This window comes from Callorhinus ursinus, unplaced genomic scaffold, assembly GCF_003265705.2.
Source record: "Callorhinus ursinus isolate GAN/ISIS: 27379988/994484 unplaced genomic scaffold, GSC_fseal_2.0 scaffold19, whole genome shotgun sequence".
In the NCBI taxonomy this organism is placed as follows: domain Eukaryota; kingdom Metazoa; phylum Chordata; class Mammalia; order Carnivora; family Otariidae; genus Callorhinus; species Callorhinus ursinus.
The window spans coordinates 20,614,637-20,639,267 of record NW_027397081.1 but is presented as its reverse complement, the minus strand read 5'-3'; the positions used below and the strand labels follow the sequence as shown (position 1 = coordinate 20,639,267).

The following is a 24,631-nucleotide window of genomic DNA, read 5'->3' as shown; positions in this document are numbered from 1 at the left end:
CGCATAGGCACGGCTCTACAGAATTCCTGATGATGGAGAAAAATGCTAATTCAAAAGAAAAAGGATTAAATGCTAATTATCTCCTATAAATGCTCTTTTTTAAATCTCTCAAATATTGGAAGGGAAAAGGAGAAAAGAAAGAAGCTATAAAACTATAAGACTGATGCAATGTAAGAGACTTAAAGATCGGGAGAATAAAAAGGGCTGATGCCAAGTGATCACTGCCTTTTAATTTCTAAACGGTAATAAGGTCTAAATTGCTTTGGCATCCCATTATTCGGGTTTTGCCCTAGAGAGTTATGTTCCACCCAAACCTTTGGGAAGAAAATAATAACATGCAGAGTATATTGATCGTGATATTGGGGGGAAAAATTGCTCTGTAAAACCTACATAGAATATCTAAATAGAAGAGAATCATTTTTCATTCTCGTTCCTTTAAAAATCATGTTTGCAGTGAAATTAAGCCTTAAGCTCCTAGCTACAAATCCACTGGTGACCTTGAAGAATTTTATACTTGTAGAGCTGGTTTCTGATCTTGCATATAAATGTATGCATCTCATTATATAAGAGTTATATTTATAAATCTGACATTGGACAGTGTTTGACACTAGAATTATAGCCTTGCATTGGAAAGTATGAAATGCACAGTAAATAAACACAGTTACTTCTCTACTTAAATGTATGCTACTTAGAAAAATATGATTTTTAGAAAAATATAATTTGTTTCAAAAACCTTGCTTTTCAGATGAAATACCTGTCACAAAGAGAACGTTAAAAATAAAACAAGAGTCTTCTGAAGAAGCACAGTAAGTAGATGCTTCTTTCTACAAAGTATATTTACCTAAACTTAATGACCGTTGGGAAGACCCAGAAATGTTGTCAATAGACACGTATGGAAAATACAGACATGCCACTGAGGGGGCAGGTGTACTCATGGTTTCTCATCTGCTCAGCTTACGTTTGCCAATAGTTAATCTATGGTGAGAATTTTGTATACAACATGAAGAAATAAATGTGTTAACACAAAAATAAGTGTGTTGGTGTTTGCCTGTACTTGAATGTGGCTATGTGCATGTTTAATTACAGTACAAAGATGATTCACGGGGCCCTGAGTTTATCTGGGATTGGGTGAGATGACAGGAGGGCCAGAGGGGCACTTACATTCCTTATGATATTACACTTTGGGGATCAAAGAGAGAGCTCTTAGGTGGCCTTTTTATACATTTGGAAAAAAAAGCTGTTGACGGATGAAAGATGGAGTCCCAGGCTGGGGTCCTTCTGCTGGCTACATCACCTGACCCTCCCCTATAGAGTTCAGCATTATCTCTTCTGTAAGGAGACCACAGGTCTCTGAGTTTCAGTCGGTGATAGTATGTTTGTCATTCTTTTAAATAACTTTAAGGAAGTCCCTGATCAAATCTATGAAACAAATACATTAAAAGATAAATTTAGGGGGAAAGTAGAGGAACACCATTTTCTTTCTCAACCTGGTCATTTTGAAGCATTGATAGCATCCATTTTTCTCCTTCTGTACTTCATTCCACACATGCAGTCTTGATGTTTGAGGGGGAATAGGCAAGATGGAAAGAGCTGTGATAAGCAACAAGCAATATAAAAAAGAAACTGTTGTTTTCACTGAGCCAACCACCACCACCACCACCACCGGCTTTGCAAATGCTCCTGTCTTTTTCAGAGTATCTGTAGAACCAAAGAATTCCCAGTATCAGCTACTCCCATGTCAGGGGAGATGGTGAAAGTTTAGGGATCAAGAATTATTCCTTAAAATTGTAACCACTCCCCACTCCTCAAAAAAGAAGTTTATGACTCAAGTCAGTCAGTTTGAGGCCGTCCCTTGTTGGGAAGTAGGTCTGTTTTCCAGTTGTGACATCAGAATGTCCCAAAGGAAGGGAAACTTTGATGATGAATAGTTTTAAAAATGCATTATTACTAGCCCATCCCTTCAGATCCTGAGTCTCCAAAAAGGCCATTGCGTCTCCTTCACTAAAATGTCCTGACTCTCCCTTTCACCACTTGGGACCTTGAGGGGAGGCCCAGTTGACATGCCTGGAGATGAACTCGAGCTTCACAGAATTGGTGTCCCTACCCTCAAACCGTCTGCACTTTTCCCGTGGTTGGAACTTCAGAAATCAGGAACTAAAATAGTCCCTTCTCTGCAGCCATTTAAATCACCAGGTCTCATTTTTACTGCGCTCTGTATTTTTGAAAATGTGATGAGTCTTAGGCCCAGGGGTCTTCAGGCTGACATCAGATCAGCAGGGCAAGACACTGACAGGTTCCGTAGAAATGGACAGCTTTGCTGCCTCCCCAAGTTTTAGCTCACAAGGGGAGAAATTTTAAAGTGGTTCCTAATAGGCCATTTATTTTCCAGCGCAAGTTTCCTCAGAACTATTCCTTAGGGATGATTTAGGCCTAGGACAGTGCTGAATAAAATAACTTCATCTGGGCATTGGATTTTTTTTTCCAGGTATAGTTGGGATGAGCCCGAGCTAGCGGACATAGCCTAGAGTTAAAATAAACCATCCTTCATCCATAAAGAAGAGTTACCTAACCTGCTCATTTAGTCAACAGTTATTTGCCAAGTGCCTACTTTATGTCAGGCATTGGGATATATCAGTGAGCAGAATCTCTGCCCTCCATTCCAACTCCTTAGCCTAGTCCTTGAGATCAGTGTAGCGTTTCAAAAGAGGACAAAGGAAGGATGGTGGCTATGAAAGAGAGCTTTTCTTCAAGCATTCATGCAGAAACACGGTCCTATATCTTCACCTCACGAGCACCAAGCTATATATGAATGATCATTGAGTGTCTTTGTGTATTCGGAGAAGAAACCATTCTCCAACAATGCAGTGATTTCATCTAGATGGCCACTCCGTTACTTGGGAACTTCCGGGACAAACTATAGAGTGGAAGATAAGTCTAGGGCAGTCTTTGGCTCCGAGAAGCAGCAGGTGACAAAATCTTAGCATTTTGTCATCTTGCAGAGAAAGCCAAAGAGAGTTAAGAGGACAGACTGAGAACGACTATGTGTCTCATTTCAACAAAATGACAGTTTGTTCCCAAAACTCTTCCCCTAGAAGATACGAGGATTTAATAGGAAACTTTCAAGCATCTGTCTCCTTCCAAGAAGTTGTTAGCAACCATGTACACCCTCTTCCGTTTGCCTATGTTCGATCATACATGGGGGTAGTCATTGAGTATTTTTGTAGCTTAAACCTATGACGGATATAGACTGTAATAGGTTGTTGCCAAGTTAATATTTAACAGACTTCAGTCTTTCAGTATCAGAGTCTTGCCATACCTGAGGAACAAACTTGTAATTACATATGCTCATATGTAGTGCATGAATTATCGTGAAGTATCACATATGATTATATGAGTTAAGCAGCATTTGAAACAAAAACTTCCCAGCACATTCGGCCTTACTCTGTTAACTCTCCAAATCCAAATCGGAATGGTTTCTATACTTTTGCTCTCCTTTAGAAAATATTTTCTAGGATAGTCTCCATTCATTCATTTTCCCCTCTAAGCTTGGTGCAGACCTCTTCCATCTGAATTCTCGGATCTTAATTCTGTGCTTAACTGACAGTTCTACATTTGGGAGTAGTAATGAGTTTCAGACAAACAGAAGAAAATATCATTTTGTTTCTGCATCAGGCCATTAGACATAATCAGTTGTACATTTCCTACAGCAAGCATGTATGGGCCCAAATTACTGACCTCTAAGAACTTCCAGGTTAGAAATTAAGCTATTTATTATTTTAAGTGATATGGGATGTCATTTTGAATACAACATCCTTCATCTGCTTTTGGTACTTAGGTCGGAAGGCCGTCCTATGCATTATAATAGCCACTTGATAGGTCAGTCAGAGAAAGACAGATACCGTATGATTTCACTCGTATGTGGAATTTAAGAAACAAAACAAGCAAAGGGAAAAGAGAGAGACAAAGCAAGAAACAGACCCTTTAACTATAGAGAACAAACTGATGATTCCCAGAGGGGTAATGGGGGATGGGGATTAAGGAGTGCACCTGTCGTGACGAGCAGTGGGTGCTGTATGGAAGTGTTGAATCCCTAGATTGTACACCTGAAACTAATATCACACTGCGTGTTAACTATACTGGAATTAATAATAATAAATTAAAAAATTTTTAAATTCTTGATCCTTGGGTTTCTGAAATCCTAGGGTCTTACATATCAATAGTTACTGAGTTTAATACAGCCAGACTATAGAAGTGATAGAAAGCAGTTTATCATTAACTCCTAGAAATTTCCTAGGAAAGAGTGTTTCTCGGATTTTAATACTATGTTTATCTCGACCTGCACTGTCCAATACGGTGGCCACTAGTCACATGTGGGTATTTATTTATTTATTTAAAGATTTTATTGATTTATTTATTTGACAGAGAGAGAGAGACAGCGAGAGAGGGAACACAAGCAGGAGGAGTGGGAGCCCGCTGAGCAGGGAGCCCGATGCGGGGCTCGATCCCACGACTCTGGGATCACGACCTGAGCCAAAGACAGATGCTTAATGACTGAGCCACCCAGGTGCCCCAACATGTGGCTGTTTAAACGTAATTTCAAATTATGATTAAAAATTTCCTATCTCACACTGATCACATTTTAAGTGCTAATGGCTACCATATTGGACAGCACAGATACAGAACATTTGCATTATCACAGAAAGTTCTGTTGCACCGTGCTGAGCTAGACACCTGAGGAATTTGACTTTGTATTTCTCTTTCTAGGAAGAGAGACATCATGCAAAATATCGTACAGATTTTGGAATCAGTACAATTGAAGTGGGAACTGTTTCAGAGCTGGACGGACTTTTCAAGGCTTCATCTTTCTAACAAACTGGCCATTTTTGGAATTGGTTATAACACCCGTTGGAAAGAGGATATCCGTTACCATTATGCTGAGATCAGCTCCCAGGTGCCCCTTGGCAAGCGACTGCGGGAGTACTTCAACTCCGAGAAGCCTGAGGGACGGATCATTATGACCCGCGTGCAGAAAATGAACTGGAAAAATGTTTACTACAAGTTTTTAGAGATCACCATTAGTGAAGCTAGGTGCCTGGAGCTGCATATGGAAATTGACTGGATACCCATTGCCCATTCCAAACCAACTGGTGGGAACGTGGTTCAGTATTTATTACCAGGAGGCATTCCCAAAAGTCCAGGCCTTTATGCCATTGGCTATGAAGAATGTATGGAGAGGCCCCCCTCGCCACACCTGGAGCGACGTTCTCTGGACCCAGGAAAGGAGGGCCGGGTTGACTTGGAGACCCTCTCAGCACAAGCCTCATTACAGGTGGAAATTGAACCCACCCGAATAATCTATTGCTACCTCGGGATTGCTGAGGTCAGGACTCTCCAGCAATGCTTATTTTTACATTTCCAGGCAAATACCAAAACCTTCAGCAAAGATTGGGTTGGTATTAATGGGTTTTTGTCTCAGAACTGTCTTGTGGATCCCGGAGTTTCCCCCAAATCCATCTATATCAAATTCGTAGAAGTAGAGAGGGATTTTCTTTCCGCTGGCTCTTTAGTTGAGTGCCTGGAAAAAGCCATTGGATACCCCTTAAAATTTAACAACTGAATGTCATCCTTCATAAGGATTTGGGCTCTTACCTCCCTCTTCTCTACTCACTTTGCATTAGACTGCCCCTCATCCAGATGCTGCCATCAGACTCCTCACGGAAATTCTTTCCACAATCGGGCCAGTACAACTTCAACGGAATCACGCTAGACTTTGGGCAGAAAAAACAGACCTCACCTGAAAATGCTCATTTTGAGCAAGCAAGATATACAGCGAACTTGCATGGTGGGTCAGCTGTTCCTTTTTTAAAAACAAAAAGACGATTTTTAAATGGATTTTAGAGCCCTAATATAAACAAATGTAGGTACATTCCATATTGGACAAAACTTATACTTTGAGTTTCATATGAAATTGAAAAATTGTATTTTTTTCACAATGTTTCATTTTTACACATCTCTATGTCTCTATATAAGTATTATTTACAACCCTGAATAAATAAGCAATAGATAATGGCAAGTTAAATCTTGAGTCACAGTAAAAATAAGACTGTTTTTCAATATCACCCTTAGCTACTATTGTATATAATTTAGAGTTTCATTTTTTTCACCAACCAAGTGTTTTGCTATTCCCAATCAGTGTTGCCTGCAAAGACCTTTGTTTCTGTGATGTACCAACTTTACAGTTGTGTTGCCATTTAAACTTTTTAAAAAAAAAATTATTAAAGTAATCTTGGCCTCTTGGAGTACTAGTTGAGCTTTTTTGTAGCCGGGTGTGGACACACCGGTAGTGTGGTCTATATTCTGACCTCACTGCTCAGAACGTACAGAACAAAGGGAACGGGATTTCTTCACTCTCTGCACCCCGCTGACCAAGGTCACTACTTCTTGGCAGAGCACCAAAGTCACTGGACATTGCATTTTGTATTTCTTTTTGAAAAGTGGCTGGGATATTCCTTCTGACCCTACGTACGTGAATGTGTAAGAGATGTTCATTCTTCATCTTTACACTCGGTCGGCAGGGGCCACTCCCTGAGTGTAAGTGGGGACTTATTGTCCTCACGCTGTTCATTAAAAAAGAGAAGATGTAATAGAAACATCCAAAAACTTTTTAAGTGATCCGCAGTAAAGGAAGTTGTAAGGGATCAGTCCATTAGGAAAGTAGCTATCCCATTTAGACCTTTCAGGGATTTCTTTGCATCAACTAGCACTCCACTTAAAGGTTAGTGCTCTTGGCTAACAACTAGTTTACTGCAAGGGCAGTCAAGGGTCACTTTGGTCTCATGGCTGGGACTTGTTAGATTGATGGTTTATCTTCAGTGATTCCCTCAACATCTCTCAGGTGCTCTCCTTTAGATGGACTGCAAATCCAGGTAAGAGCTATAATTTTCCCCACTTTTTTTATACTATTGAAGATAAAATTGCATATTGATTAAAAAAAAAATTCTCCTTCCTACAACCCGAATGGCCTCAAAGCAGTGATTTTTCTCATCCTGATACCTCTAGGTTGGTTGATGCTTATTTTTCGATGGTTAGAGAGCGTATAATCAATGGGATGACTTTTATTAATGTCATTTTAGTCTAGGTTTAAGGAGTTGGCTATTTTCTGATATGAGCTGCTAAAAATGGATGCTAGTTGGGGCCCCTGGCTGGCTTAGTTGGTAGAGCATGTGACTCTCGATCTCGGGGTTGTGAGTTCACGCCCCCACATTGGGTGTACAGCTTACTTAATAAAACAAACAAACAAAAAAATAAGTGGATGCTAGTTCGGGGAGAGTATAAATATTCTTGGAATTCAAGTGTAGCACCTCTTCTCTCTGGGCGCAGTCGATACGTATGGGCCTTAGGAAATTCTCCTGACTTTGCTTTTCTTTAGAACTTGGAATTACAGACCTAAAGGCTGAGGCGCCATTGACCATCTTTTAGCAGTAATTTCTTAATATTCAGTGCTAAGTGCTGCAGGAAAAAGCATTACCAGTACCACATGGCACCCCCCAAACTTTGCCACCGACCAACCCCAAAGCCAACATGCTTCATGCATTTTTTTTCCCATCCCACTTTCTGTTGCTGTTGAGTTACTTTCGGGAACATTTGGTGAGGGTGTTTCAGATCTACCTAACACTACTGGGAATGGGGCATTTCTAGAGCAACATGAGCAGCATGGAGAAGGGGGCCGAGACTGGATCCCGGAACCAGTATGTTTTCACCATCTGACCCGGGATGAGTGAGCAGTAAGGGCAAGAGGAAGAAACAGCACTGGGAACTGGAAGCTTGGAAAGAAAGGAGCTTGCTGATAACTGAATATCCAGTTTCTTTGGCCAGAACGATCTAGAAGAGAGGATAGCAGGGTATCCTATAACTCTATGAGCACTACTAAAGACAAAACGTGGACCTTAATGAAGCCTTAGAACTGAGTCGGGGGGATGGAGACACTATGTTCAAATGTAAGAATTAGCATGAGAAGGCGCTTTGAGAGATGAGATGAAGTATGATTGGAAGAAACGCTAGTGACCTGCATGTCTCTTAACATATGAAACTATGAACTCAGCTCTCGCATGAAACATGTTTATGGAAGCAGTCTCCAGGCCACTCCTGGGTTGTCTGCCCACATTCTCATTTTACACAAGGGTAGAGAGCAGTGTTCATCCTAAAAGGCATCCTGGCAAAAACTTTGAGAAAGGAGTGGAGCTGCTCTGCTAACTTCTGTCACTTTGACTGACTCGGGGTCAGCAGAAAGAAGTGGTTGGAATAGGAGTTAGAATGGGAGATCTTTTGGTTGGGGTGAAGGCAGTGAAAGAGTCCTAACCGGACGGCCCCTGTGTTACATGGAAAGATTCACCACCTACACATCTTTGGTTGCAGCTTTACTTCCGATGTTGCAAATTATTTGGGATCTACTTTCCGAAAAAGTTAGCTACAGAGGGTGTGTAGGTATATACATACACACACAGAGTGAATATATAGCACTTGATAGGGATGAGCACGGCCCGTGTCATCAGAGGCTTTAGCATTCCTGGGATACAACCAAGAGACTTTGCACTACCTTTCTTGGAAGGAGTTACCTATTTGGGGTAACTTAACCCTAGTCTGGAAATGAAGGAGGGATGTTTACAGGAGGTGGTTTGCAGTGTAAACTAAGGAAAAATTTGAGTGTGATAGAAGAGGAAAACCAAACCAACAATCCCTAAGCACACTCTCTCTCTCTCTCTCTCTCTCCTTGACGATCCAAGTTTGTAGATCCTTGCATAAGGGTATGAGACCTGGCAGTTGTCTGTTTCTGTTGCCTTTGCTCCGGCTCAGCTGCCAAGTATTAGATTCCAGGGGTTGCATGAGCGGTCTAGTGTTTGCACAGGCATTTCTCAAAGCCACTGCCTGGCAGGTATTTGAAGAGCAGCCACGCAAGTCACACCAGGCAGAGGCATCCCAGAGAGTCTGTGGGGCATGCAGGCACCAGGACCACACTTGGTGTTAAAACAGCAGAACTGTGTGGAATAAATGGGATCGCAGGCCTGGCTGCTTTTCTTCCCAGTCAACTGCCACCCGGAGCAGGCAGCGCCAAGAATTCGTTGTTATGCTTTCTGCCCCCAGTGACCTTTGCTCGGTGGTTAAGCTGGTGCCCGAATGTTTGAAGTTACCTGTATTTGGGCTGTTGGACTGAGAAGCAAGAACAGGTGCGTGCCCTTCTGTGAGGGAGCTGCGGCCGCCAGAGGGCGCAGAGGTGCCTTTGGACCGACGGGAGGTGGTGGGGTGGGCCGTGGGGGCGGGGGGGACGGTTAAATTAAATTCACAGCGAACGAGATCTGGTCCCGGGAATTAAAGGATCAGAGCGGGGCTGATGGCGGATGGGGGGCAGCGAAGATACGGGGATAAGGAAACGGGGGGCTTTGTCCGGTCTACCTTCTCACAGCCGCCCGCCTCTTCCCCAGTCAGCATAAGGCCCATAAGCCATTCTTTTCAGAGGCGAGGAGCTGGGAGCCGGGCTCCTGTTTCCTCAGTTTCCTGCTCAGCTCCTGGGGCTTCCTGGCGCCAGTCCTTCCCCTACTCGGGGTGTGAAGCACAAGACCCGGTGACCTGGGGCCTGGGTTTCAGGGATTCCCTTCTCTCCGCCGTTCGCAGGTGCAGACGGTCCCCGCGCGCCCCGGCTGGCGCGGCTCTGGGCCTTTCCCGGAGCATCCGCAGGGGTCCCTGCGGGGCTGGGCGGAGGCGGGCTCGGCCGCATCTCTTCCCCGTCCGCACCTCCCGACCGGCTCCGGAGAACCGGTCCCCCTCCCGCCGCTCCGCCCCACACCCTGAGGAAGCCCAGTGGCTCCGGGACAACGCGGCTCCCCTCTTCCTCCTTCAGGAAGGCCGCCCCGCTTAGGCGGAGGACACGGTACCCCCAAGCTCGGAGCGGTGGTCCGGCCAGAGCCCCGGCCGGCTTAGGCGTCAAGCGTGCGGGCGGCTCCTGGACGTCGGAGAGTCCCCCAAAGCTCTCTCCGTTCCCCGTCTTCCTTCCCACCCGCCGGCGGCGGAGGGGGAAGGGTATGGCCCCAGTGTGGCAGTTCAGGACCCTTCCCTTTTCCCCTGGCCCCCGGCCGGCTGTGGGGGCGCCGCGACTTACCCGACCCCACCCTGCGTCCTGCTCGGGTGGAGGCCGCGAGATCCGGCCGTCGGAGCACGGGAGTCGCCCCCCCCTCGGTGGCGGGTCACCCGCACGCCCCGCCCGGGAAGACCGCGACCTCTCCGCCCCCTCGAACGCCCCGCCCCCCTGTCCCCGTCGGTCCCCACCCCGCCGGCGGGACACACGCGCACAGATTCTGGCTAGAGCCGCCCTCGGTGTTAGTGGTCGGGCTCCCGCGTCCGCCCCAGCTGCCGAGACGCCTCAGCACCTGTCGGTCGGTGTGTCCCGGAGCCGGCGCCCCTGACTCCGTCGGGGCCAGGGAGTGCCATGGTTTCCCTGCCCAGGCCCCCTGCGACCAGCTTGCTGCGGTTTTTGTTCCTGGGGCTGACTACCCTCGGTGAGTGAAACCTGGACGGGGAACGGACTTGAGATGGGTCATGGGATGAATCCGACCCTGAGGGAGGTGGTCTTGGGCACTGATGAAGGAACTGGATGGGTGCTGCCTCCAGCCGCCGACTCTTGCCCTCCTCCCCCCACACTCCTTCCCCCATCTACCCACCCAGGGCATCACTGGCTGGTGGTGACTTCTGTCTCCGCTCTGTCCCGACAGCTACCACTTTGGGCGTGGACTGTGTGTGGTAGGGGAGAGGGTCTGGGTAGACCTCTATGTGAGTTGTGGGAACCATTCCTCACCAGCACTCCCCACCTCCACCCCGCAGAGCCAGATGAGCTGAGCTGCTAGATGAGACACTGGCTAAAGAGCTTAAGGACTTAACTCCAGCCCACACCCCCCACACAACCTGATATGCAAGAACCCCCAGGAATTCCCTAGATCCCAGGCTTGACAAACGCACTTCACATCAATTCCCCAGCCCAGATCCACCCTCAAGCCCCCTCCTGCTTCCTGCCCTGGGAATAAAGGGAAGTGCCCCGAAAGCTTGACCGTGAGGTCACTTGGGACACAGGAAATGGGGGAGGGGTTTGAATGCCTAAAGGAGCAGAATTGTGACCCCCCTCATGAAGTCCACCACCCCCATTGGTTCCCAGAGCCAAAGGGACAAAGGAAGTAGAGAGGAGTTTCCTCAAAGAGTCAGAGAGGAAGGGCGCTTCCTTAGAGCAAGTGCTTAAGGAGTGTTGAAAGCTTCCAGTAGCTCCCAGGACCTAGGGATGGCCCGCTGGGACATCTGGAGAGTAAAGCCCCAGCAAGAACTAAGCCCATTACAAGCGAGTTTCACTTCCTCTGGCTCTGTCTTGCCATCTCTTTTCAAGGATCCCAAAAAGGGTGAAGGGTGAGTCTGTCAAGGTCAAATTTAACTCATTTCACTCAGGTTGGAAGTCACCAGATACAGAGAGACATAGAGTGAAATTCAGCCACAGTGATGGGGACCACCTAACTCTCACCCATGCCCCCTTTAGCCTGATTCGTGCTGCAAGGGTTTTGGGGCATGAAGTAATTAGGGTCCCCAGACGAAGAGGGCTCCAGAGGAGCCCACCTGCCACACCAAAGCTGGGACAGATTTCTGTCCTTCTAGGCTTGGTGGGCCTGCTCCAGGATCCCTTAATCTCTCAGCCGCCTTCTCCCAACGTGAACTCGGCACCCCTTTCCTTTCTGCATTCTATCCCAACTTCCCCATCTCTCTGCTGGGGCATTTAGGAAGCAAGGGAGAAAAGTACAAGTTCGTTGCTTGGGCCTCTCCTGCTCCTCTCCTGCAACTTCTTTTTCTATCCTAACTCTGGTCCTCAGTTTCCTCAACGACAGCCCAGGCTCAGCGTCCCGACCTGGCCGCCCCCCCCCGGGGGTTGCTGACCGCCCACCCGCCACTCGGGAGTTAACCGGCACTCGGGGCCAGGGCCCTGGGGGCAGGCCCCGGCTCCTCTGGGCTCGGCTGGACTGGGCTCTCGGGGAGGCCCGTTCGCTCCGCGCTCCTCGGTGGCTCTGCGCTGCTGCCCCTGGGGCGTGAGAAGCCCGCGGGGGGAGTTTCCCAGAGAAAGGGAGACTAAAAATAGTAGCCCCGGGGAGCGGGCCCATTTTTTGTGCTCCTTCGGCCCTTGCCGGCTCCCTCACTCTGGTCTCGGAGTGGGCCAGAAGGGTCCCTTCCTTGGGCTGCTCCTGTGTCCTTCACTCGGACCCAACCACTCCGCTGTCCTCGCCCTATGGCACCACGGACCCCGCGAGCTACAAGGGGCTTCTGCTGCAGCGGACACCCAGGCCCGAGGGCGGGGAAGTTTCGGGCCCCCTTCAGCTCCTAGTTTCCGACTGGGGCGTAGGACGGGGAGCATTTGTCCAGACCCCAGGGAGTCCATCATTATCTTTCGCCACCGCCACCCCCACCTTTCGCAGCGAAAAGGGTCAATGCAGGACCTGGGGGAGGTCGCTGGGGGCGCCCGCGGCGAAAGAAGCTCGCGCGTCTCCCGCGCCCCCAGGCAGGTTTCCCGACGGGAACCGTTTGTGGCCTCTCGGGTGTGCGCGGCAGAAAGGCCGGGAAAGATCCGGCACCGCCCGCAGGCCTCCTGTCGTCCCGGCCTCCAGAGACCTGCGAGCCGGCCGGGTCCGCCCCGGTCCCCAAGGGGGCGTCGGGCTCCTTGAGGCAGACGTTGTTTTCGCCTGTAGCGCCTCCGGTCCAGCGGCGCCCCGGTCATTGTCTTCTGGCTTATCACCGGGCACCAGTTTCCCGCCCGGCCCGCAGGGACCCCCGCCAGGAAATGGATGGGGGGCGGGCTGCGAAGGCCAAGGAATAGGGGTGGGGGTTCTGTAAAGACTCGCAGCCGGAAAGCCGTGGGGGTGGCTCGCATCCTGGCCGGCTCCGCGTCGGGGCCCTTACGGGCCTGCAGCCCGGCTCCAGGAGGGCGGAAAGCCCGGGCTGCGCGCCGCCTCTGCTCGCGCCTTGGCCGCCTGGTCACCACGCGGAGATGGCGTCTTGGACTCCAGAGCGCGGAGGCCAAGGACTACGGTGGCCAGCCTCCTCGGGCCTGGCCGCTCCAAGCCCAAGGTTATTCCTCCCAAGGGCTTAGGATTCGGCTGCTCCATTGCCTCTCTGAAGGGCAAAAAGTGAATGTTTCTGGACGCCATCGCGCAAGCATTGGTTCCATCGTCCTCTCCTTGAAAGCGACACCCCAGTACACCTCCTGAACGCCAAGCACACACAGACAGATGACTTGTACTTGACTGTCGGGGTGGGGGGGGCCTTCATTCGTGTTCCAGCTCTGCCGTGATTTCCTGCGACCTCACAGGACTCGCCCAGATCGCCTGGACCCCAAAAGGGCTCCTTTCTGGGCCTCAACTCTCGGCTTTCCCCGGGGGAGGCCCTGGGTCGGGACTGAGAGGGAGGCGGGGGAGCACTGTCGTCCGGCGGTCAGCTGGAGCGCGGGGCGGCTCAGGTCTCTCGCTCGGAGCTGTTAGTTCAGAACGAGCCGCGGGTTAATCGCTAATCCGGCGGCCTCCCAACCCCCTCCGCCCGTCGGGTTGAGAAGCAGGAGCGGGGAGCGCTGGCGGTATCCTGACCAGCGTCGCTACCCCCTCTTGACTCTCGCCCGGGGAAACTGGGGGAGCAAGTGGGTTGTGTAGAGTGCAGGTTAAAAGTATTCAACCTGCCCTTCCTCTTAGAGGTCTTCCCCCTCCCGCCCCTGCCTTGGAAATCTGCCCCCTCTTCTTGGTGCTCTGAAATCTGCTCCTCTGGATACAAATAAACGCAGAAATGTGTCCCTATCCCCTGTTAGGAACCGACGGGCTGAGGTTACGGAGAATAAGCTCCGATGAAAGCAGGACGCGAGGTCAGCAGTCCCTGGGCAGTGTTTGAGGCCCACAGAGGTGGGACCCTGCGAGGGAGGTCGTTTCTTCCCGCCGCGCTGGGCGAGGTCCACTGGCCGAGCGGGGAGCCAGTCCTCCGCGCTCACGCCTCCTTGCTTTGTCCTCAGCGTCCCCCTCGCAGGCCCAGCTGCAACTCCACGTGCCCGCTGGTCTCACCCGGTTGAAGGCAGTAGAAGGAGCAGAAGTAGTGCTCCCGGCGTGGTACACCCTGCAAGGGCAGGTATCTTCGTCTCAGCCGTGGGACTTGCTCGCTGTGATGTGGTTCTTGGAGCAAGAAGGGAAGGATCTGAACCAGGTGAGGGAGGGAAGCCTCTCAGCCAGAGGCTAGCTACACCCTGTGGCTGAGCGTGGGGAAGGGCTGGTGAGAGTAGGAGGACTGGCCAGGGAAGGGGGGACCGGGAGGGAATTTCAGGAAAAAGTAAGGTCCTCCTCAGCGGCTCAATTTTTGTTCTGACCTTGGAGGCTGCCCCGCAAAATTTTCTTTTCCCCAACTTGCCCTAGAAATCCAGTACACAAAACACAGGAAAGTGGAAAGGCATTTTGCTTTGCTTTGGGGGAGGGGCAGTGAGGATTGGGGTTTGAGGAACAGGAAAGTGTTAGGGCAAGTTTCACACAACTTGAAAAAGTTGAGCATCTTCCTATTTTCACCTTCTTAATGCCTTGGATACTGTCACAGGCCACTTCTCTTCCCGAATCTGTCCCACTGCCCCTTTACACACTCCTTTGAGAGACAAGGGGCAGTCTGCTTTCCCAACCGTACACCTACCCTCCTTCCTGATACCAGACTTCTCAGAGGCAGATCTACCCAGAAGCCAATGAAAACTTCATTTTCAGAGCCCCTTATTTGCTCGGGCTCCTCCCAAGTTCTGGAAAGTATTTTCTAGAGGTCATTTGATAAATAGGGGGTACGTATGAGAGAAATTTGGATTGCAGAGGTAGATCCAGGTTTCACAGGACCTGAGTTTATACATGGGGAAGGAGGGACATCTTCAAGATAAAGAAGATTATAAAAAGATTTTTTTTAAAAATTCTTTGATCTACCCCTGCAATCTAAGTTTCTTTCATAAATACCCCCTGTTTACATTATCCCTCACCATTATACCACCCTTCTAAACACCCCAAGGGGGAGATGAAGAGACAGAGCATAGGGGATCAAGAACTGCTGTGGGGAGGAGGACCCGGGGGCAGTGAGAGGGAGCCTAGGGAGACAGGGGGTGAACAGGGAGCTGGGACAGGTTAGAGGGGTGAGTACAGGGGAGGAAGGCTTGAAGACTGCCAGTCCGGGGGAGGGGGGGGATTAGCCGAGCCTGTGGGCACAGGGCACACATGTAATAATGGGGAGGCATCTTGTCCCATACCAGGTGTTGGCGTACATCAGTGGGGTCACGTCAAGCAAACCGGGGGTCTCCCTGGTCTACTCCATGCCCTCCCAGAATGTGTCCCTGCGGCTGCAGGGCCTCCAGGAAAAAGACTCTGGGTCCTACCGCTGCTCTGTGAATGTGCAAGACCACCAAGGCATCAAAAGGAGCCACAGCAGCAAAACTCTAGAGCTCAGGGTGCTGGGTAAGTGAGAAGCGCACACTTGGCAACACCTTCCCCAGCCGCAGTGGAGGCCAGGCAGCTCTCTCTCCCAAATGGCTGACTGTAAGGGTTGGAGGAGGGCAGACAGAGTGACAGAAGGGGGGTGTGTGTTTGGGGGTGGGTGGGAGGGATCTGTTGATCCCTTGGGGTTGAGTTTTTAACCTGTCTCCCTGCTCCAGTTCCTCCAGCTTCTCCATCCTGCCGTCTCCTGGGTGTGCCCCGTGTGGGGACCAACGTGACCCTGAGCTGCCAGTCCCCAAGGAGTAAGCCAGCTGCCCAGTACCAGTGGGAGCGGGCACCCCCATCCGCCCAGGTTTTCTTTGCACCAGTTTTAGGTGAGGGAGCTTGAGGCTGTGGCTGGGGGAGGGAAAGATGAGAGGCACCAGAGGGACTGGGGTGAAAAGGGGAGGCAGTGCTGCAAAGTCCTGGGGCAGAGGAGGGTGTGGAGAGAAGGGGCGGGGGGGGGGGGGAAGAGGGCCCAGCAGGTGCAACCACTGTGTTGGAGGCTTACACGTGCTGTAAACTTACGTTACTGAAGAGGTTCTGGAGCTAGATAATCTGCATTCAAATTCTAGCTCTGCCATTTACTAGCCGCGTGACTCTGTGCTTCCATTTGTAAAACGGGGATGTCAGAGCCCTGATTTGAACCCATTAGTTATAAAAGATGTTTTGGGACAACTGGGACATTTTCCATATGGATGATTAGATGATTATTATTAGGTATTAGATAATTCCTTTAGAGGATTATTAACTTATCAGATGCAGCAGTGGTATTGTAGTTATGTGGTCTATGTCCTTATTTTTTGGAGACTCATGCTGAGCATTTATTTTTAAGTGTCTCACAAGAAGAGAGAGAAATGAAGTAAGTATAGCAAAATGTTAGCAATCATTGAATCAAAGTAGTGGGTATATGGATTTTCATTTCATCCCTCTTTCTACTTTTCATGTGACCATTTTTATAATAAAATTATTTGTATTTTTTAAATAGTGCTCAGCTCATAGGTTTGTTGTGAAATTTTCGTAAGTTGGTACGTGTAAGGGACTTAGTCTCTGGCATAGAGTAAGCGGCCAATAAACTTTAACTGTTAATAATGATTATTTCATATAATTCTTTCAACACCATCAAGGAGGTCATATTACCCCGTTTTACAGGTCAAAAAACTGGGACCCAGGGATAGCAAGCAACTTGTTTAAAGTCACATGGCTTGTTCTGGAGGTCAGGTTTTCTGATTCCTAGCCTAATGTGTTCTATCTCACCACACCGCCAATCCGAACTAAAAGTAAACATGGTGTTGGGTTTTTCTGGGCATCAGTTCCTCTCTGAATCTTTTTAGATATCAATCAGGGAAATGGGGCGCGCCATCGAGTTAGCAGTTCTGTACTCAGGGGCAGAACCCAACATGCTGGCTATCACAACTTTTCCCACCGTGAGGGAACAGACAGATGAGTCTCCCAGAGAGTCAAAGAGGACATTCCAGGAGGGACAGAATTTTTTCAGTGGGAAAGACGGTCCCTGGACTGATGGCCCAATTGTGTCCATAGATGCCATCCGTGGATCCTTAAGCCTCACAAACCTTTCCAGTCCCATGTCTGGAGTCTATATCTGCAAGGCCCACAATGAGGTGGGCAGTGCCCAGTGCAATGTGACCTTGGAAGTGAGCACAGGTCAGTGAGGGGTAAGTGTGGTTAAGGAGAAGATTGGACGCTGGTGGGGGTGGGGTCGCAAGAGGAGAGGAGGCCTGCCTGCTGAGGCCTGTCATTGTTAACAGGACAAGGAGCTTGTCCTGGTCAGATGTTTGTACAAATGTCTGGTCACTGACTGACCATTTTCTGCTTGACAGAAAATGGAAGAAGAAAAAACTCTTTATGGTGGCAGTGGGGTAGAGGGATTGGAGGGGGTGGGGACCAGCTGGGGGTCTCCCTCTGACACCAAGGCTTTTCCAGGCCCAGGGCCTGCGGTGGTTGCTGGAGCTGTTGTGGGCACTCTGGTTGGACTGGGGCTGCTGGCTGGGCTGGTCCTCTTGTACCAACGCCGGAGCAAGGCCCTAGAGGAGCCGGCCAATGATATCAAGTAAGTGTGTCTGGTCTCTGCCCGAACAGGGTTCTCCTAGATTCCCTTGGCTGGGAGTTTGGGCAGCTGTCTGAAACATCATTCCATTGGGTGGATTTGAAGGGAGGGGAGAGGAAACGGTGTCTGAGCGGGGAGTAAGACAAAGCATGTAGAAATTCTCCCCTCTTCCCCCCTCCAGCTTCTGACCTGTTATTACTTCTTTGATCACTAGGGAAGATGCCACTGCTCCCCGGACCCTGCCTTGGCCCAAGGGCTCAGACACAATCTCCAAGAATGGGACGCTTTCCTCTGTCACCTCAGCACGAGCCCTCCGGCACCCCCAAGGTCCTCCCAGACCTGGTGCACTGACCCCCACACTCAGCCTCTCCAGTCAGGTCCTGCCCTCACCCAGGTTGCCCAGGACAGATGGGGCCCAACCTCAGCCAATATCCCCCAGCCCTGGTGGGGTCTCTTCCTCTGCTCTGAGCCGCATGGGTGCTGTCCCCGTGATGGTGCCCGCCCAGAGTCAGGCTGGGTCTCTGGTGTGATGGTCCAGCCACTCATTAGCTAAGCCATCTGGTTTCTCTCCTTCCTATAGGGGTCACCCCTACCTCAGAGGCCTGAGTCTTGGGGGACCACCTTCCAGACCTCCAGTCCTCTGCCCACACCTTTCTTTACTATGGGAAAACTGAGTCTCTGTTAAGATCCAAACATTCAGGAAGTAGAAGAAGAGGAAGTGGACCTCAGATTAGGAAGAGCACCTGCCCCCTCCCCCAGTCCTCCTTAGGACTGCAGGGAATACTGCTGAGGTAGGGCCCTGGTAGGGACTGCCAGTGAATGAGTCCTCCAGGCCCCCTTGATCTGTATTCCACCCCATCTAACAGCATCCTTCGCTCCCACTCCAGCTCCCTGCATTCATATAACCTGTCCTGCTGGCTTGGTTGGGTTTTGTTGGGGCAGGGGATAGGGAAGGTATTTTTTAAACTAACTTGAAATGTGTGTTTTTGTTTTTATTTTGCAAATTTCAATAAAGATGCATTGTGTTTGTATGGAAAGTAGGAGTCAAATTGCCTTTTCAAACCCTGGAGGGCTTCTCCAAACAGCTTCCTGAAACCGCTCTTCTAGAGTCTTTAAAAGGGTCTTTTGGTGGGGGCACCTGGGTGGCGCAGTCGGATGGACATCTGACTCTTGGTTTTGGCTTGGATTGTGATCTCAGGATCCTGAGATGGAGTCCCGCAGAGTCTGCTTGGGATTGATTCTCTCTTCCTCTCCCTCTGCCCATCCTGCCTGTTCTCTCTCTCTCTCTCAAATAAATAGATAGGTCTTAAAAAAATAAATAAAAGGGTCATTTGCTATCAGGTGGCATGGGGAAGGCCCCAAAAGTCTGAGGCCAGGAAGACCCTAACCCACTCTGAGCAGCAAGGGGATGAAACCCGGTGCCCTTTCTGCTAGGGCTTGAGTACTCACGGACTTGGGGTGTGGGTGCTCTTCATCTCCTGCTTCCTCTTAAGGGCAGGAGGGAGAAACCTGACTTGGTCTTCCCTCTCCCAGACCACTGAGTCCTTAACAAACACATCTTCTTGCCTTCCAGTGTGGTGAGGGAAAGCTGGACATAGGATGGGGGGTGCAGGCGTGTGCCCCAATTCTGCCACACCCTTTCCTATCAAGGGTGGGGTCTCCTCCAAGACTCAGTTTCTCTGCCGAGAAATGGAGTGGCTCTGGGAGCGGGGAGCTGGCTTTAGTTTCCATGGAGACTCCTACCTCAGCAAGCGGTGATAAAGGTGCCAAAGAAGGACTCTCAGAGAAAAGAAGGACTAGGAAGGAATAAGAATCTCGGAAAGGGTCAGAAAGGATCTTCTGCCTGGGGCTCATGCTCCGGGGCGGGACCCCAAAGTGGTGATGTCCATTTGCAGACTCAGGTTATTAGAATGCCTCCCTTTTCTTCAGGGGCCACTCTTTGTTTGTCTACAGAGCGCTCCAGATCTGATCCCTTTCCCCTGGGGTGGCCACCCAAGCCCAGCCCTTTTCCCGGGGCCTGACAGCTTCAGAAATTGGCGGGAAGCGGTCGGAAGAAGGGAGTAGGGCTAGAATGATTCCAGTATTGGGGCTGGAGGAGGGAGGAGCATTTCCTTACCTGAGGGCACCGGCCTCTCCCCTTGTTTGCTCTGAGATAACCAGTCTCGCTCCTGCCCTGCATGAGGAGGCCGCCCTGTGGGCTCTGCCTTCCCTCCCCCAGACCCAGACGCTCAGACCGACCCGCAGACGGCTGGACTTGGCCATGACCCGGCTTCCGGGGCCCTTCCTCTGCGGGGCCCTGCTGGGCTTCGTCTGCCTGGGCGGTGAGGAGGCGGCGGGCGGGACCACAGTCAGAGCTGGGGGGCGAGACGCCTGGTCTCCGGGCTTCTGGGGCCGGCTCAGTCCCGCGGAGCGGGCTGGGGGTGCCCCGGGCCGCAGGGGCCGGGGATCCGCGGGGCGGGACTAGGGAGAGGGCGTCGAAGGCCGGGCGGGCGAAGGACACAGTCACGCAAGCCAGCGGGCAAGTTGGGCCTCCCCGGGAGGGTTTAACCACCACCGGACTATTGTTTTCCTTTCCCTGACAAACACACCCTCATACCTGGCCCAGTCTCGGGCATTTTACCCACAAAACCCCGGCCGAGATGTGTGCTCCTCCCTCCGGGCAACCTCAGGTTTCGAGAAGGGAGGGATTGAGGGGAGGGAGCTGAGCTCTGGAGGAGGGAGGGAGGCCTTGAGAGCCGCGGGTTGGGCCGGACCCCAAGACCGCCACCGGGATTCGGGGCCCGAACCTCCATTCCACCCCAGCGCCGGGCCTGGCGCCCTCCGAGCGCTTCTCCCGCCGGCCTCCCCTCTCTCTCTGTACCCCCAGCCCCCGGGCTAGCCGTGGAGGTGAAGGTACCCGCTGAGCCCCTGAGCACCCCCGTGGGCAAGACCGCAGAGCTGACCTGCAGCTACAGCACGTCGGTGGGAGACAACTTCGCCCTGGAGTGGAGCTTTGTGCCGCCTGGGAAGCCCATCTCTGAGTCCCACCCCGTGAGCTGAGAGCGTTGCGCTGGAGTGGGGCGGCCCTCCCGCCTCTTAGTGGGGTTGGCTGGGAGAAGCGGGAACAGGAAGGCCCACCCAGGATGAGGGTGCGGGTCAGAGAGGGTGGGTTTGGGGATCGGCATACTTGGATGAAAAAAAGAGTGGACTCTTTCTAGATCTTCTTAGGACCACAGTCTGCATGACTCCCTATGCCATATATGGCTCTGTATATCCAACCTCTCTCCCCTAGCTCCTACAAGCAACTCCCCTATCCTAGTGCAGTCCCAGTTTCAGTTAATAAACCCATTAATGCTAAGCTCTGGTGATTGTTAGTAGGATCAAATGATGCCCCTTCCAGGAATATTTGCATTAATCTCCCCCCTCAGATTGAGACCTTGCCTAGCTGAAAGCAATAAAACTAGTTTATTTAGCCCTTGGGAAGGGATGGTATTTGGGGACAGATAGACCTTGCTGGTTCTGGCTCCAGAGCATCGGCTTCCCTGTCTGGTATAAAAGGAGGGCCTCTAATACTTTCTTACACCCGCTTTGGAGAAAGGACTGTAGAGTTGATGCCAGGAAGAAAAAGGCACATATGTGTGTCTTCTGCTTCTCCCCAGATCCTGTACTTCACCAATGGCCATCTGTATCCTACTGGTTCTAAGGCAAAGAGAGCCAGCCTGCTTCAGAACCCCCCCACAAGAGGGGTGGCCACCCTGAAGCTGCCTGATGTCAACCCCTCGGACACTGGAACCTACCTCTGCCAAGTTAATAACCCGCCAGATTTCTACACCAATGGGTTGGGGCTCATCAACCTTACTGTGCTTGGTAAGGCAGGCTGGGGACCCACCAGCCACCCATGTACTGAGAAAGATTGCACTGGCCCTGCTAAGTTCCCTCCCCCAGATCCCTGATTTCTACCCCAAGGGAAAATACCTCCTTCCCAAAGTCCTCCACCCTCCCCAAAGAATGCCTCTTCCCTCAGTCTCCAGTCACAAAGAGTTCAAGAGAGAGAAAGCTCTTCCCATATATAGGGATCTGAGTCATGCTCCGGACAACTCTTTCTTTGGGGGAACGTCCCATTTGTAGCTCAGATTCTGTCTCTCCGTAGGTTAGTGGCAGAAAAGGGGAGTGGCCATTAAAGGAACAAGGGCCCCTGTCACTAGGCACCAACCTTGTGTTCAGAATTTCCATCTCACTCCAACCCAGAACCTGCTCAGAGATGAGCAAACAGAAACTATGAGAGAGGCTGGGGATGTCTAGGTGGAAAAGTGAAGATTTAGGAGGTGTGTAACAATTGCATTCAAGTATCTGAAGGCTTGTCCTGTGGAGGAGAGATTTTTCATTTCTCTTTGTGGGCAGAAATTGGGACCAAACGGTTGGATATTATATTAACACAGATTTTGGCTCAACACGAGGAAGAATTTTCTAACTATCAGAATTTCCAATAGTGGCAATCGTTTCCTGGGGATGCAGTGGAATGTGAACAGAAGTGGACTACTATTTGGTGGGAGTACTGGAGCAGGAAATCTAGCACGTGATGGGGGGTGGGACTAAAAGATGGCTAAAGTACTTTCTGTGATTATTGCAGTGCCCCCCAGTAGTCCCTTGTGCAGCAAGAGTGGTCAGACCTCCGTGGGGGGCTCTGCTGCACTGAAGTGCAGCTCTTCCCGGGGAGCCCCCAGGCCAGTGTACAACTGGGTACACCTTGGATCTCTCTCTACACCTTCTCCTGGCACCATGGCGCAAGGTAAGGGCCTGGGGCATCAGGGAAGAGGGGACTCAGGACCTGGGCACACCTGGTCTCTAAACTCCACACCCCCTCACTTATCGGTTCTGTGCCTGTGGATCCCAGGCAGACCGCTGTACCTTTCCCTGCTTCTTCCCTGCGGGCCTGTATTGCTCCCACCTGTCTGGCTTCCTGTGGTCTGTGGCTCTGTGCTCCTGGCAGCATTTCTCAAGTTACATGTACTCCTGGTGTCTTGGAAGACAGTGGAGGACAGGGGAAAGACAGGGGGGTCTTCTATGATTCCCACTTTTGGGGATTTCTTGAGGGTCACAAATCATTTCCAAGCTTCCCAGAGAGGAAACTGAGGCAGAGTAGCATGGACTGGCTTGAATCATTTAGTCAGTGTCTTGGGAGGAGCCAGGTAAATGGGTAAGGGTCTTGTCTTCTCAGCCTCCTCATGCTGGTTCCAGCGCCCCGTCCCTTGCCCCAGCCCCAGCACACCCCTTTATCAATCCAGAGAGCCCTCTGGATCATCTGGTGTGTGCTCTGCCTTCTAAAGGGAGGGTAAGCAGCTTAGTAAAACATTTGAGCTACCCCAGAAGGTACAGTTTCTAGCAATCAAGCCTTCCCTTCACCTCAACCAGGAACCTTACATCAGCCAGTAAGCATCCCACCCCAATCCTACGAGTGTGCCATCTCCCCCTCCCCTGAAAACGCAGCTGTGCAGGGTGGAAAGAGCACAGAAGTGGCAGTGACTTTGGCACTTCCTTTCTGGGTCACCTTGGACAATTATTTTCCTTCTCTGAGCCAGGGTCCCCCCTAATAAATGAGGTGAGTCCCTTCCTGACAGGATTGTGGTAAGGATGAAATATGTTTTCATCATAGTAGGTGCTCCCTGTGAGCTGAATGAATGATAGAACACTTCCTCCTTACCCTCTAGATGAGGTGTCTGGCCAGCTCATCCTCACCAATCTCTCCCTGACCAATTCTGGCACCTATCGCTGTGTGGCCACCAACCAGATGGGCAGTGCGTCCTGTGAGCTGACCCTCTCTGTGACTGGTAGGGGATGCTGGGCAGAGGCCCGACTGGCAGGCCTGGGCTGGGGAGGCTGCATGAGACACCTGGGGAGAGACCAAGGAAGGTCTGCCCCTCCGAGTTCCCTGTGTTCCCTTTAGACCCATCCAAAGGCCGAGTGGCTGGGGCCCTGATTGGGGTGCTCCTGGGTGTGCTGCTCCTGTCAGTTGCTGCATTCTGCCTGATAAGATTCCAGAAAGAGAGGAGGAAGAAGCCCAAGGAGACATATGGGGGTAGTGACATTCGGTGAGCAGGAGGGCTGGGCGGGGGTTACAGAAAAGGAGAAAAGGGCTTGGGTTATGAGTAGGTGACTTCAGCCCTCAAACTCTGACATATTTCGGGTTGTTTGGGGGTAAGAAGTGCTGCTCAGCTCTGGGATTCGGTGGTGGGGGTGGCAGGTAGAGCAAGTGTGCTTGTGTGTGAGCGATGCACAGGGTGGGGACTTGGTTCACCGCTTCCCTCACCCTCCTCACACTTAAAAGAATTTTTAGTTTTTAAGTCCTTTATATATATATATAGGATATGGATGCCAAGAGTTGGATTTGTCCTGAACCTTCAACTGAGTTTAGTTCTTCTGTGTGGGGGAGTAAGGAAAGGACAGGCAAAGCTGCCTCTGTCACCCATTAGCTGTCAGTCGTGGGGTCCAGAAGAGGGCTCAGAGCAATATTTCTCAAAGTGTGGTCTTCAGATTCCTGGGACAGAAAATACCAGATTCCGGCTACTTCCTATTCCTTCTGAAGCAGTGTGTGTGTGTGTGTGTGTGTGTGTGTGTGTGTGTGTGTGATGGGACCTGGAATCTTCATTTCAACCCAAATTCCACAGATGATTTTCATGCACAGTAAAAATTTAAAGTCTTTAGGTTAGAGGATGGGGGGAATCATTTGAGGGATGCCCCCAGCATTCACTAAAAATTTTCTTATATCAGGGAGGATGCCATTGCGCCTGGGATTTCGGAGCAAACTTCTGTGAGACCTGATTCTAGCAGAGGGCTCCTGGAGAGGCCCCCCTCTGCCAGTAGTGTGACGACCACCAAGTCCAAGCTCCCTATGGTTGTCTGATTTCTTCACCTATCCTTGAGGGGGAATATCAAGAATTAAAGCCTTTGGGTACCATATTGTCTCCCTCTTCTTTCTGCCGGCATAGCAAATTCCTCTAGGCGGCACAGAGTGTTACCAGTACGCGAAGGAATGGGCTTGGAG

The 24,631-nt window shown here is 50.8% G+C and overlaps 4 protein-coding genes across 9 annotated transcripts in view; 3 read left to right on the top strand and 1 right to left on the bottom strand.

The window, feature by feature from the left end:
* The window catches only part of MSANTD2 (Myb/SANT DNA binding domain containing 2), a 31,764-nt gene extending 25,465 nt beyond the window's left edge, over nucleotides 1–6,299 (top strand). For 3 of the 4 annotated variants that reach the window (XM_025893676.2, XM_025893675.2, XM_025893677.2), the window contains exons 3-4: nucleotides 746–806; nucleotides 4,765–6,299. In XM_025893676.2, coding sequence (XP_025749461.1) covers nucleotides 746–806; nucleotides 4,765–5,617 — 914 coding nt within the window. In that variant the 3' untranslated portion in view covers nucleotides 5,618–6,299. The remainder of the gene's footprint in view (nucleotides 1–745; nucleotides 807–4,764) is intronic. The other variant, XM_025893679.2, reaches the window with a different exon arrangement.
* LOC112840335 (endothelial cell-selective adhesion molecule-like) overlaps nucleotides 1–10,191 on the bottom strand; it is a 28,113-nt gene extending 17,922 nt beyond the window's left edge. Inside the window, exons 1-2 of one of the 2 annotated variants that reach the window (XM_073903905.1) lie at nucleotides 10,154–10,191; nucleotides 5,669–5,768 (exon numbers count right to left, since the gene is read on the bottom strand). The gene's annotated coding sequence lies outside the window, so the exon portion shown is untranslated. Of the gene's footprint in view, nucleotides 1–5,668; nucleotides 5,770–10,153 lie in introns of those variants that run through there. The other variant, XM_073903906.1, reaches the window with a different exon arrangement.
* A 136-nt stretch (nucleotides 10,192–10,327) lies between these two features.
* ESAM (endothelial cell adhesion molecule) lies at nucleotides 10,328–18,647 on the top strand. 2 transcript variants are annotated; one of them, XM_025894003.2, is made up of 7 exons: nucleotides 10,328–10,550; nucleotides 14,069–14,256; nucleotides 15,323–15,524; nucleotides 15,722–15,877; nucleotides 17,085–17,207; nucleotides 17,487–17,613; nucleotides 17,825–18,647. In XM_025894003.2, the coding sequence occupies exons 1-7, from the start codon at nucleotides 10,481–10,483 to the stop codon at nucleotides 18,138–18,140; spliced, it is 1,182 nt and encodes a 393-aa protein (XP_025749788.1). In that variant the 5' UTR covers nucleotides 10,328–10,480; the 3' UTR covers nucleotides 18,141–18,647. The 2 variants fall into 2 exon arrangements, with proteins under 2 accessions (XP_025749788.1, XP_073760005.1); XM_073903904.1 differs by lacking the exon at nucleotides 17,085–17,207.
* Nucleotides 18,648–18,786: 139 nt separating this feature from the next.
* Nucleotides 18,787–24,497, top strand: VSIG2 (V-set and immunoglobulin domain containing 2). Its single transcript, XM_025893811.2, has 7 exons — nucleotides 18,787–19,931; nucleotides 20,477–20,640; nucleotides 21,249–21,456; nucleotides 22,220–22,378; nucleotides 23,298–23,417; nucleotides 23,534–23,678; nucleotides 24,358–24,497. The coding sequence occupies exons 1-7, from the start codon at nucleotides 19,682–19,684 to the stop codon at nucleotides 24,488–24,490; spliced, it is 1,179 nt and encodes a 392-aa protein (XP_025749596.2). The 5' UTR covers nucleotides 18,787–19,681; the 3' UTR covers nucleotides 24,491–24,497.
* Nucleotides 24,498–24,631: the final 134 nt, after the last annotated feature.